General features: G+C 40.7%; 1 protein-coding gene across 1 annotated transcript in view; it reads left to right on the forward strand.

The window, feature by feature from the left end:
- adcy2b (adenylate cyclase 2b (brain)) overlaps window positions 1-13858 on the forward strand; it is an 82480-nt gene that overhangs the window by 51715 nt on the left and 16907 nt on the right. Inside the window, exons 10-15 of the mRNA XM_015955655.3 lie at window positions 4981-5157; window positions 5233-5273; window positions 5354-5434; window positions 7472-7541; window positions 7709-7806; window positions 8397-8481. Coding sequence (XP_015811141.3) covers window positions 4981-5157; window positions 5233-5273; window positions 5354-5434; window positions 7472-7541; window positions 7709-7806; window positions 8397-8481 — 552 coding nt within the window. The remainder of the gene's footprint in view (window positions 1-4980; window positions 5158-5232; window positions 5274-5353; window positions 5435-7471; window positions 7542-7708; window positions 7807-8396; window positions 8482-13858) is intronic.

Genomic DNA, 13858 nt, shown 5'->3' on the forward strand with positions numbered 1-13858 from the left:
TCAACCATGTCCTGCTAATAAATAGCAACAATGTCAAATGTTAAACAATGCAGCGGCGCACCAGTGGCTGAATCTTATCAGACTCTGGCAGGTGGCTGGTCAGTCTCTCCACGCTGAGAGGATTATGTTTAACGTCGCCTTTTCTCTTTTGTGAAAGGATTGCAACACTCTGCAGCATCCTCCTGACAAAACAGGACACTGAGGTCTGGCTGAGGACGTTTAAGGGCTCTGTTTGTCTGTAAACACCCTGCGGAGGACATCTCTATTTGGAATGATGCTGCTGGCATCCAGAAGGTGCTCAGACTGTTTGGCTTGGCAACAGAAAAAAAAGCCATGCTCTTACAGTCCTGTTCCTTCTAAATCCTGAACATAACTCAGCCCAAAAAACCCTCCTACTAAATTATCAGCTAGAAAAGCATCGTCCTACAGGCGTCCTCCGCTGATGCCGAAACGTCGTTGTGAGATTTAGGATTTGTGAGGAAAACATCCAGAAGGGAAAAATGTGAATTTCTGTTGCACACATGTGTCTCGTATATTCAGTTTTGTAGCTGTAAATGTAAATCTGGGGGAAAATACGCGTTCAATAATTAAGCAGCAGTTTTAGCCTTGACTCATTTCTAAATGATGAAACTATTGGATTAACATCCGTCATTCACACGTCGTTATGCAGAATGTAACAATACGTGAAATAGAAAAGCAAATGTTGGTTAACGATGTCAATTTATTTTCTAATAATTAAATTTGATTGTTTTTCCTTAAAGAGCAAGTCACCCCTACCAGAGTCTAACTCTCATTTCCTGTTTGAAAAATGTGCCACAAGGAGGCGTTGCCTGGCAGACCAAGAGGGCGGAGCCGCTAACAAATACACACACAGGCTCACAACAGTATTGTGACATCATATTTTACCAGCTAACATCATAGGGTACCTCTTATGTTTATGTTTATTCATTCAGCAGATGCTTTTATCCAAAGCGACTTACAATTTATAACCTGTAGGACATGTTGTGATCTGTGAGGGAAACCGGAGTACCCAGAGGAAATCCACGCATGCATGGGGAGAACACGCAACTCCACGCAGAAAGGCCGCAGCCGAGTTTCGAACCTGCGACCTTCGTGCTGTGAGGCAACAGTGCTAACCACTGTGCCACCATGCAGACCTCTTATCTAATAGCAAAGGCAGATTTAAATTCAAATGTAGTGCAGAATTTTTTCCTGAAGAGGGCGCTGACAGTTTTAGGCTGAGTGTTTACATTTTAACTAAAATGCACTAAAATGCCAAATTACGGACTACACATGTCTACAGTACAGTTAGACACTCATTTATATAATTTATCAGCAAAAAAGTAGATTTGGGGGTGACTTGCTCTTTAAATTAGCGTAGTTTCTCAGTGGCCTAGAGGTAGAGGTTCCCGGCTGAGACTAGGAGATCAGGGTTCAAAACATGTCGGGTCATGCCAAAGACTTTATGAAAGGGACCCATTGCCTCCCTGCTTGACACTCAGCTTTATGGGGTTGGATTGGGGATTAAAACACTAAATAGTTCCCGAGCACAGCCACTGCTGCAGTTCATCGATCCCCCAGGGGATGGGTCAAATGCAGAGAAGTAATTTCACCAGCAATCGATTACTAATGGGACTTAAACTTTTCTGAAAACTTTTTTTCATAATAAATACAGAAACCATAATAGTCTTTGGGCCATTTTTATCAATGAAACAAAGCTTAAACTAAACAAAATGTACCTTAAAGTGCTTAAAATTTGACTAAAACAGCTCCTTGTGTCACAAGATAATTTAAATTTCCAGTCTGCCATCTGAGGCAGCAAGTGACATACGATTCTCTCAGGATTGCTAGTTTTTATAAAACGTTTACAGATTCAACATCTTGATCAAATGTGAAGAAAATTAATGTGCAGCTGCCTCTCCCTAATTTGCAGGATGTTGTGAATGAATTCGGGCCAAATATGGCGCCCGGATCACAGCAGGTGTCATTTCCACCGTCACTGTCATTAGCTGTCAGTGTCAGAGCTGAAAATAACCTCTGCCACCACAAACTGTGTCTGTTACCGCTTCCTGAAGGCATATGCGCCGAGTTTGGTCAGTGACAATCACATTCACCGTCTCTCTGAGCAATTAAAATAAATCGCCTGAGGCACGCCACTTGTCATCCTCTCAAAGTAGAGTTCTGTTTACCACAAGGGGAAAAAATCCTCACATACAACAAAAAGAGAGCTGCATCCGTTGTTAGCAAAAGTGTTTAAAGTAGCTCAAAACACAAACGAGCGAGTCAGAGCTGTCAGGATTGACCCTCACTGTCAGAAGTCCTTTTTATGGAACTAGGATAGGGACAATATTACATGTAACTTGTACCAAGCTTTGCAACCTGTAACATGTTTTGTAACTTTAAGTTTCATTTTGTAGCATTTAATTTTCCTTTTGTAACATGTACCGTAAATCCTCTAATATTAGCCTGTATTTAATTAACTGCTGGGTATCATATTTTGGCCGGTGTCGGAGTCGGCGGAGGTGAATAATGGCCGTTTTTTTATTGTAGCCGGGTGGAATGTGGTAACAAGCAAGTACGGGGGGCGGTTGTGTCATCCGTCTCACTTTTGATTTGCCAGTGACAGACCGCGAGGGTAACTTTAACCGTGCGGAGACAAAGAGGAGGCGAAAATTTGATATCAAGTTCAAAGAGAACGTGCTGATTATGCTGCAGAACACTCTGGGGAGCAGTAGGGGTTGTATGAACTAGTCGACTTCACCACTCTATAGTGACTTGTTATGCCTGTCATCGACTAGTCGCTGTCACGTGATAATGAACGGCAAGATGCAGTCCTTGGAAAAGACAGCAGCCTGCTGTCAGCAAGTGACAAGCTCCTGCGCGTCGGGAGGCAACGCTCTGTGCCAGAGCGTCGGTACTGACACCCACTGTAAAACGGACATTTAACCAAATTGTGACGTTTACCCTCTTGCAATTTAACCTTCCCCTCACCCCCATCCTAACCTTAACCAGCTTGCGCATGCAAAGCTCTGATTGTTGACGCGCTCCAGACATCTGCGTCCTGAGCACGGCCACAGTAACATTATCAAATCAGGTGTCGCCACCTCAAAAACAAATTTAACACACGATCGTTCATGTCGGCTCATTTCCTTCTATGTTTTCTGTCTTTTATTTGTGCCTGATGTGTTTCGCTGCTGTGGAGCGGGGCGCATCACCTGTTTTGTCCTCGGTGACGCACCTAACTGATGTGGCCGGCGTGCACTCCGCTGTTTTTGCGGTCGGTAGATCTTTTAGAACTGCAGTTGAAAGGTAACTCATAAGGTGAATATATATGAACCCAGGTAGCAGTTTTTCTTTAGGATTGAGAGGAGATGCAGGAAGATAATAAACAGGCAGGACAGAAAAATAGTCAAATAAAAACAAGTTAGTTTTTGTACCTGCTGGTTGCAACAAACAGACACCATTGAAGGTAATCAGAAGTGAGGAACAGAAAATGAAATCATTATTTTAATGTTTAGAGCAGCAGGAACTCCGAGAGGCTGCAGGCGCATCAGTGAGTTTGCGGCCGCTGCGCAGGGGGAGGGGGGAGAGGGCTGAAGCAGAAACTACCGTTGTTAAAAGAAATGTGTTTAACTTTGAAAATGTGGGCGCAATTTTAATTGTCAGAAACTCCAACGAACCATTAGTTCATTTTGCTCAAATAGAAATTGAGGCCTGCCACTAATTCTGGTCCTCCTTCCAATAAAGGCCTGGAGCTTGATGAGCTTGAGTCAAACCCGGGCCTGTATTAGAGGATTTACGGTAACTTTCATTTTGTATCTTGCAGAAGACAATCAATGTACAAGTTTCAAATCACAACTCTCAAAACACACATCTCAGTCCACAGTTACAAAACTTAAAGTAGCTTTCCAGAGTTTTCCTCTTTCAGAAATAATGTATGATTTGTCAGAAATCCGTAAAAGTGATTATCTTATCATGTACTGTGATATAATATAAACAATATGTATTTTATTTTTTATTTTTTTGCTAAGCACGCCCCCTATCCGGCAGAGCTCCGTGCAATAGGAAACTGAGCACCTACCAGAACTAACCAATAGCGTTAGACTACCGCTTATATGCTTGAAATTTAAGGAATACCTCGGCTGATGCAGAGTCGATGAACTTTTCACGGACAAGAAAGTCTCTAAAATATAAATATATGAAAACACAACATGACAAGAGAATAATACTCGTAAAACAACATGATTTAGCTCTGTTTGTCGGCTACAGAAGCACATTTATAAATAGAAATGTGAAGTCGCCATCTTAAAAAAACAGAGGAACAGCGTTTTTGTGTGATGCGCTTGTCAGCCACTAGATGGTGCCATTGGATAAGAAAAATACTCCAGAAGGAAGCTTGAAGTTTACTGTTAAAAAAAACTCAAGTCTACAAGTACAAAACATTTTGTCCCAATTCTAGCTTCCTTCCCAAAGAACCAATGTCAGGTTTTGTCTGACCAGCCGATCATGAGTCTTGGATTGGTTTCCAAGACCATTCCTGTTGGAAGCAAGCTAGAATTGGGACAAAATGTTTTTTACTTGTAGACTTGAGTTTTGTAACTGTAGACTGAGATTTGTGGTTTGAACGTTGTGATTTAACACTTGTACATAGATTTTTTTAATGCAAGTTACTAAACAAAAGTTTCTTGTTACAAAATGAGAAAAACATGCTGCAAAACTAAATTACCTGTTACAAAACAAAAGTTATATTTTACAAAACAAAAGATACGTGTTACAAAACGAAAGTTACGTGTTACAAAACGTGAATTACATGCTACAAAACAAAAGTCACAGTTATAAAACTTGGTACAAGTTAAATGTAATATTGTTCCAATCCTAGTTCCATACATTTTATATTTGATGAAAAAATTTGGATTTTTAAAATTTTCCAAATTAGACTGCAAATGTTACAATTGCCACTGTTCCTGTTGATTTTCCCAGACGGAGAGGTACAGCCCACTGCTCGGCGTGCGTTCCCGACCCTCTCTGGATGGTGGGAAGATGAGGGCGTCTGTCAGGATGACCCGATACCTGGAGTCCTGGGGAGCAGCCAAACCCTTCGCTAATCTCCACCATCGAGACAGCATGACTGCAGACAATGGCAAGATCAACACTACGGTGGGAAACCATCATCTCTTCTTGCTCCCACATCAGGGAATTTCACCATGTTTAACGGTGTGTTTCATGTCATAGGACGTTCCTATGGGACAGTACCATTTCCAAAGACGAGAGAGGTGAGACAAAATGCATTTAGGCTGTGTACGAATTTTTTTTTCTATTTTCTCAAATGTTTGTCCTTTCTTTTGGATCCAAGATCCAAATCTCAGAGGAGAAGATTCGAGGAAGAACTCAACGAACGAATGATTCGCACCATCGATGGCATCAACTCACAGAAGTACATGACCTTTATCTCTGATTCTTCACTAATCGCTGGTCACACACCATCATCTTTAGTCTGCTCTTCATCTAAAACCCATTTCCATATTGCAGCAGTAATTACACAAGACAAACACTAAATAAACTGGTTTTGACCAGTTGCTGGGACCTTCCTAAGGATAATTCCTAAGGTGAGGCACCTACATGAGCCCCAGGTTTCTGACAGACTCACCATAGTCCCGAGGTGGTCAGAAGTTCTCCGGACTCTGTTCTTGCTGAAAGTTTAAGAGTGAGAAACCACTGAGACCTGGATTGAAGATCCAGCAGTAAGGACTGAGTGTCCTACACTAAAAACCCCTGCACGACTTCCACTCAGGGAAAGACTTATAGTATTTCATTTTTTATCGGTTCTTTTCTATACACAGAGAAGCTGAGCTTGTTACCTTCTTACTGACAGTTTCGGCGACTACCATCTGTCGCTTTGGTCCAAGCATTGCTGATGTTGGCGCTGTCACTTCGTCTGTGTTTACGGCGCCACCAACATCAGCAATGCTTTGACATTTCGAAATGTTGCAGGTAAATCAAACTTTTCTGTGTTTTAAAAAGAACTAAAAGATGGAATTAGGGATTTCAATACAGCAAGAACACACCAAAGATAGCCAGGATCTAGCTTTGCTTCCTGTTCAGCTGCTCCAAGGTGAGAACAAACGATTCGTGGACATTGAGGGGTATGTGCCAAGAGAGGGGGATGGTCAGAGGGCAGTTTGATGGATTAGAATCCAATCGTTAAAGTGACAGTGTGTATTTTCCCTGGTGATAGGAGGCAGTAGATACGTAAATCATTGCAAGCAAGCATTATTTTTGTGTTCAAGACCTTTCCAACAGATGGCCATTAGGGTCAAAAATCCTTGGGAGTGCAACCTTCAGCAAAATAACAAGAACATCAGATTCCCTTTCATCACTTGCAAGAGGTTAATGTGTAAAAGAACAAAGTTTATTAATGCTGAAGGTTTTGTAAATATTTGTTACAAATTTCTGTCCTCATGGACTTCCGTAGAAGGAAGCATGGCATCGAATATGGCATCGTCAAGAGACTTAGACCCGCTCCCATGTATTTTAGACCTGATGTTTATGGCTTTTTGTTATGAAACCACCAATATTTTTCAACAACTGGGTATCTTTTTTATTTCATTTACTACAAATTTTCAATGGATATTTCCAGAGATTAATGGTAAAAACTACACAGTGCTACTTGAAAGGGATACTAGGCAGTTTGGCTTGCTTTTAGCACCCTCTAGTGTCTGCTTAGTGCAACCAAAAGTGAAACTTATCTCCTCGGAGTGTGTTCATCTTTTTAACACTTTAATCTAACAGCTGTAATGTCTCCTCAGCCTTCATTGGTGTCTACAGGAGTGATTCATCAATAAATCAAACAAATAGGCTGTGTTCATGATATAAAACTAGCATGAAACGCTCTGGAAGCAGACTCCATTTCCAGGCATGCCGTTTCCACTTTACTAAGACTAAAGTGGAACCTAAGGACAGGACCGGCACTCTGAAGCTGAAAGTGCAATATTCTGGTCAAACAGGGCAGTGGGGGTCTGAGTAACGTTTTAAAGGGTGATTTTAGCACAAGCAGGCTCAAGACAATGATTTGAAAATATGCAAATGTTTCATAGTATCCCTTTAAAATGGAAAATTCACAATGATTAGATGAGATTTTTCCAGGATTTATTGGCAATTAATATTATTCCTTTATCTGACAAAACATTTGATTCAATGGTTTCCACTGGTATGTACATACCAGTTCAAGCAATATGACAAAAAAGACTCCTACCCCACCTTTTACACTCATTCTCATAATGTTTTATGAATGCTTCCTGGAACTCTGCAAAATTGGATAAAGCATCAAAACTTTGCAAAGTTCTCAAACCTGTCTTAGTTCCTCCCAAGAAAATCAAGGAAGGTGAAAGTTATTCCACCCACACTATCAGCCTGTAAAAAGCCATCAAGGGGATTGACTTTCCTTCTCTGTCGACTCCACTTGTGTCTCCAGGCAATGGCTGAAGTCTGAGGACATCCAGAGGATCTCATTGTTCTTTCACAACAAAGCTCTGGAGAAGGAGGTAGGCGAGTACATACAAAACTGTGGCTGGGAGAGAAATCAATGGGAGGAATCATTGCTAAAGAATTAGAAAGAAAAGTAGTTCGTATGAATATTTCTTGTTTCTGTGCCTTGTTCCTGTCTTTTACACACGTATGTAATAATATGCTTTGTTACTTCTCCCAACAGTACAGATCCACCACATTACCTGCCTTCAAGTACTATGTCACCTGCGCCTGCCTCATATTCTGCTGCATTTTCGTAGTGCAGGTCCTCGTCTTGCCCAAGTGAGTCTTCACCCTCTTTTTACGCAATTTGCACGGCGCTCTCCCAGCAGCGGGAGCAGCCTCCAGTTGTGGCGGCAGGCTGATGTGAAAAAGCCATTTGACGCCAGCTGTCTCATCAACAGGACCTCGCTGAAATGAAAGAGGCAGGGGAGCAAAATGGCAGAATGTTAAAAAGCCAATAGAGATGAAAGGGCACCGTGTCTGCTCGTGATTATAGATCAGGTGAATCAAAGCGTGGCGGCGCTCTAACAGGCGAGGGGAGAAACCCGCGGCCGTGCTAATTTACTGCCTCTCAGAGCCTGAGCTGTAATTCAGCATCTAAGAGGCCATTGATTCTCAAATTATCTTTTCACTGTCTTCTCACATTCTGCTCATCGCCACATTGCTTTGAACATTTAAAAATTACATCATGTGTTTTAAGCCACATCCCTAAATTCTCCCTGTGCAGAGGTTATCCTGAGGTAACCAGATGTAGCCTTATAAATGCATAGATGAACTGCAGGTCTGAAACAGAACATGACGGAGTCCTTGTTCCTTTTTGCTTCCCTGGGTAACACTACGGAGTGTGTGTGTGTGTGTGTATGTTACAGAACTGCTGTGCTGGGGATCTCGTTTGGCCTGACATTCCTGTTGTTGGCTTTGATTCTGCTCCTTTGCTTCGCTGGTCACATTCTGGTGCGTTTGCATGGATTTCTCCCTCACACACACACACACACACACACACACACACACACACACACACACACACACACACACACACACACGCACGCACGCACGCACGCACGCACGCACACACACACACACACACACACACACACACACCACTTACCAAGGTTTAGGAGTGCCAAGTGTGTGCTGATGTGAATATTTATGGGGCTGCATTTTCAAAAGGCATAAAGTTTGGCATGACCTTCGCGTATTATCTATTAGTGAGATGTACTTTTGTTTTATTATTGGGATAGTGTCAAAAATCTAAAGGGAAGAAATCACACATCTGTGTCACTAGGATCCACCTTTCAAATCCTGCTCGGGGAATTTTCTTTTTGAAAAGATGTCCGACATTTCTTGACACTTCTGCTGCTTTGAGTTCTTTTCAGTTTGGGTCACAGGTAGGCAGTGGAGCCCTGCCTAGGACAATATTTTTGAATCCTACTGAACTTTTACCTTCCCGCCCGCCCTATCAGTCTGTTTCTGTTTTTCTCACAAGCTCCCACATGTTTGGGATTAGATTTTTGCCTAAAGGATCAATTAAAAAAACTTGGAAGTTTGAACAAAATGGAAGAAATTGAAGGGAAAAAAACATGAGTGAAAAAAGAAAATGTAGTTTCGTTTTATTTATTTATTTTTAAATTAAGCCAAGAGATACTTGAGCTTTAACCAGACATTAGATAACTAGCTACCTGTGTGGACTGCTAAAGTAGCTAAAGTGCTAGTGCACAGGACAGGGAGCGCTACTTTTGAAACAACTCTTTTCTTTTTTCACTGTTTCTTTCTTTCAAATTCTTCATTTTGGTTTGATCCCATACACAAAATTTGCATCCAACCTGCAAACTTATTAATCAATAAAGCAAAAGACGTAATTTAAGTTCTATCCTCCCGTCTTAATTTTATCAGCAGCTCTCCATTCCTCCAATGATCTTGGGACTTGTGTCTACAGCAGTCTTGTGACCACCTACTCCTTTGAGATTTGCGTTATATCCGGCGAGATCTCAGTCCCAATGCAGGGCTCTAGTAGGCACTAATGGACCCTGAGGACCAATTTCCTGCATGTTTTTTGAAATATTTTTTAATCAACCCTGATTTGAATCATTGGAAGATTAAAAGGTTTCTGCAGAACTTAAGGATGTGCCGATACAAACACACCACTGAGTCTTCTTCTCAATTATACAGGAGATATGTTGTTGGTATTTAGAAATCCAGCAATCATGAACATTATATTTACTATTTCAATGAAAAAAATCTGATCTATTGAAACATTATTTACCTCAGGAAATCTTTAACATTAGCTTCTGAGCAGGCTTGCTGAATGCCCACGCGATGTACCACTAGAACAAGCTCCCTCTGTATTAATTCTGCAGTTAGCACGCAAAGCATTGCCTCATGAATAAATTCATTCATGCCTTCTCTGCCAATCTTCACATTTGGTCTCCTGTAACTGTGGAAATCAGTGAGCGGTGGAGTGAGCTCACAAGATTCAAACACATTCATTCTCAGGACACATCCCCTCAAGATAAAACCAACTCCTTTCATGAATTAATTGGCCATCACTGTTAAGTTCTGTTTACATTTTAGAAAGATCCGTGAATAAAAATGGAAAATGGCCCACCTCTTACTGATGCATAAGTACTGTGTTTTCAGGACTGAGTGGGGAGCCACGTATCTACATTTCCTTTAGGTTTACTTCAAAAGTCTCAAAATCGTCACGCGGTGCTCTGACTGTCACCCCGATGAAGAGTTTAAACAACTAGTATCTGTCCTTTTAGATAATGGCCATTTATCAATACCCAAGACAGCAAGTACATTCTAGAGGATTTAACCAGTAGGTTGTAGAGTATTTACCAAGTACATTCTAGTATTTAACAAGTACATTCTAGTATTTAACAAGTGCATTCTAGAGTATTTAACAAGTATCTTCTAGAGTTTTTCACAAGTACATTTTAGAGTATTTAACAAGTATGTTCTAGAGTATTCAACAAGTACGTTCTAGTGTATATTACAAGTATGTTCTAGAAATTTTAACAAGTACATTTTAGAGTATTTCATAAGTGTGTTTTAGAGTATTTCACAAGTAGGTTCTAGAGTTTTTAACAAGTACGTTCTAGAGTATTTATCAAGTGCATTTTAGAGTATTTACAAGTATATTCTAGAGTATTTAACAAGTACATTCTAGAGTATTTACCAAGTACATTCTAGTGTTTAACAAGTATGTTCTAGAGTAAATAACAAGTATGTTCTAGAGTTTTTAACAAGAACGGTATAGAGTATTTATCAAGTGCATTTTAGAGTATTTAACAAGTACATTTTAGAGTATTTCATAAGTGTGTTTTAGAGTATTTCACAAGTAGGTTGTAGAGTATTTAACAAGTACGTTCTAGAGTATTTATCAAGTGCATTTTAGAGTATTTACAAGTATATTCTAGAGTATTTAACAAGTACATTCTAGAGTATTTACCAAGTACATTCTAGTGTTTAACAAGTATGTTCTAGAGTAAATAACAAGTATGTTCTAGAGTTTTTAACAAGAACGGTATAGAGTATTTATCAAGTACATTTTAGAGTATTTCATAAGTGTGTTTTAGAGTATTTCACAAGTAGGTTGTAGAGTTTTTAACAAGTACGTTCTAGAGTATTTATCAAGTGCATTTTAGAGTATTTACAATTATATTCTAGAGTATTTAACAAGTACATTCTAGAGTATTTACCAAGTACATTCTAGTATTTAACAAGTATGTTCTAGAGTATTAAACAAGTACGTTGTAGAGTATTTACCAAGTACATTCTTAACAAGTACGTTCTAAAGTATATAACAATTGTGCTCTAGAGTTTTTAAGAAGTAGGTTTTAGAGTATTTCATAAGTAGGTTCTAGAGTTTTAACAAGTATGTTCTAGAGTATTTACAAATATGTTCTTGAGTATTTAACAAGTATGTTCTAGAATATTTATCAAGTACATTTTAGAGTAATTAACAAATATGTTCTAGAGTATTTAACAAGCTAAGCTGAATCCCTTTCTGTCTCGCTCTGAACTTGAGACAGTTATCCACACCTTCATCTCCGCACGCTTAGACTACTGTAACTCTCTTTTCACGTGTCTGAGCCAAACCTCCCTGAACCGTCTGCAGGTGGTTCAGATTGCCTGGCTGTGCCTGGCTTCTGACCAAGTCCTCCAAACACACACACACACACACACACACACACACACACACACACACACACACACACACACAAACCCGCTTTTCCTCCAGCTTCACTGGCTGCCAGTTAACTTCAAGGTTCATTTCAAGATCCTGGTTCTGGTCTATAGGGCCTTACATGGACAAGCACCATCTTACATTGGTGATCTTCTTAGTCCCTACACCCCCAGCAGGTCCCTGAGGTCCAGTGACCAAAGCCTACTGGTTTAACAACGTACCAGACTAAATGGTAATGGCAATGTCAAATGGCCTGTTTTTGATATAGCACCTTCTAGAGTCCTGGAACCCCCCAGGGTTCTTTACAACACAATCAGTCATTCACCCATTCACACACACATTCACACACTGGTGGAGATGAGCTACAATGTAGCCACAGCTGCCCTGGGGCGCACTGACAGAGGCGAGGCTGTCGAGCACTGGCACCACCGGTCCCTCCGACCACCACCAGCAGGCAACGTGGGTTAAGTATCTTGCCCAAGGACACAACGACAGTGACAGACTTAGCGGGGCTCAAACCTGCAACCTTCCAATTATGGGGCGAGCACTTAACTCCTGTGCCACCGTACTCCATTACATCATGGCAACAAGTGTTGCTTTATTCTATGATTGTGACCTGAAATAAAAATAAAAGGCAGCGCTGATTTTATTTTGTTAGTGTTTGGCTAATTAACAGTTTGTGGTATGGTGAAGAGTATTGTGTAATAATCATGGACGTAGTTTTGTGGGTTGACAATGGGGCAAGTCCCCCCCACTTTTTCCAAAGTAAAATTTTTTCCCCTGCACTGTTTACCAACCAAAAACAATATTACACTATGTTAAATAGACAGTAGTTGAGCACTAGGACCAAGCCTTGAAGCCTGTTTCCCATTAGAATCGTCCACAAGCTCATCTATTGGCTCTACTGATACTTGCTAACGTGTGATTGGCCGTTTCTGCCATCAGTGGTACTTGATAGTTATGCATTGCTGTAGTTTTATACATCTTTTTACTGTAAAGATACCCCCACCCCCACCCAATCCCTACCCGGTCCTCATGCCGGTTGTGCCCTGTCCCCCCTCAACCCTTCTTTGACTTCATTATTTTTGCTTAAAATTGTCTTTTATTTCCTTCTTTGAAAAATCATTCTGGACCTGAAATGCCAGGTTTGTTACCAATGACATAAAATTGACACAAACATAAAAATATCTATTAATGCAATGAAAGTTAAAACGTTCCACAGTAAAACTCTCTCTGAGTACCAAATTGACTCTAATTGTTCAGGAAAGTGTTCCATTTTTATTGTTAGAATTAAAATATATTTTGAAAGCTGAAAAAGGAAGAAAGGATTCATACCACAGCTCCACCTGACTGTACCCGGCACAAGTGGAGAGATGGCCCATATTTCCATGCTGACACAGCTGCCTCATGGGAAATATGGCCCATCAATAAAGGATTTCTCCTTTAAGAGCCCATTTCCTTCTTCCTCCCTGTGAGAGTGCTATCACACAGTAAGTGGGTCACGTTTAATTATTGGGAGGGTTATCAATAACCTTGGCTCTGTCCTGACCCAGAAGTCGGTGTTGTTCGCTGCTTGATTGTGAACAGAAGGAAGGAACAAAAGATCAAGTTTGATGAGTTCGTAAATCAATTTAACAGCGAACGTTTTCCCAGTGAGAGCCGCTGTGGTCACTGCTGACAGAGCACCTAATCGACTAGCGAGAAAGCATGTCTTTAATGCCGTGTGTGCTTTATCTCCGTGTGACCGCTTGGCTTCAGAAACGTCATTATTAATGAGGCACATCATTGCTGAAGGTCTCTGTGTTCGTCTGTAAAAGAGTTCGTTACGCAGTTATCAAGCGCTTTCTGGGAAAACGTCCGCTCAGATTCAATGAGCCAAGCGATTGCAAACAAAAGTACATTTTAAAAGGGTGAGAACTAAAACAACTGCTGTTTAACTAGAAGTAGAAAGATGATCCACTTTTAATGGATTTTTGAGTTTCTGAAAGCTCCCTCCGATCGGAGAGTGGTTGTATCAGAGCTGGAGACATTAAAAGTACATGTCAGAGGAACAGACTTATAGGAAAATAATTTAAACTGAAGAAGCACAATGTCCAAGCTGACAGGAGGTGGATCCGTTCAGACTACACAGTCAGAAATGAG

The sequence above is a fragment of the Nothobranchius furzeri genome, chromosome 11, assembly GCF_043380555.1.
Source record: "Nothobranchius furzeri strain GRZ-AD chromosome 11, NfurGRZ-RIMD1, whole genome shotgun sequence".
Lineage (NCBI taxonomy): Eukaryota > Metazoa > Chordata > Actinopteri > Cyprinodontiformes > Nothobranchiidae > Nothobranchius > Nothobranchius furzeri.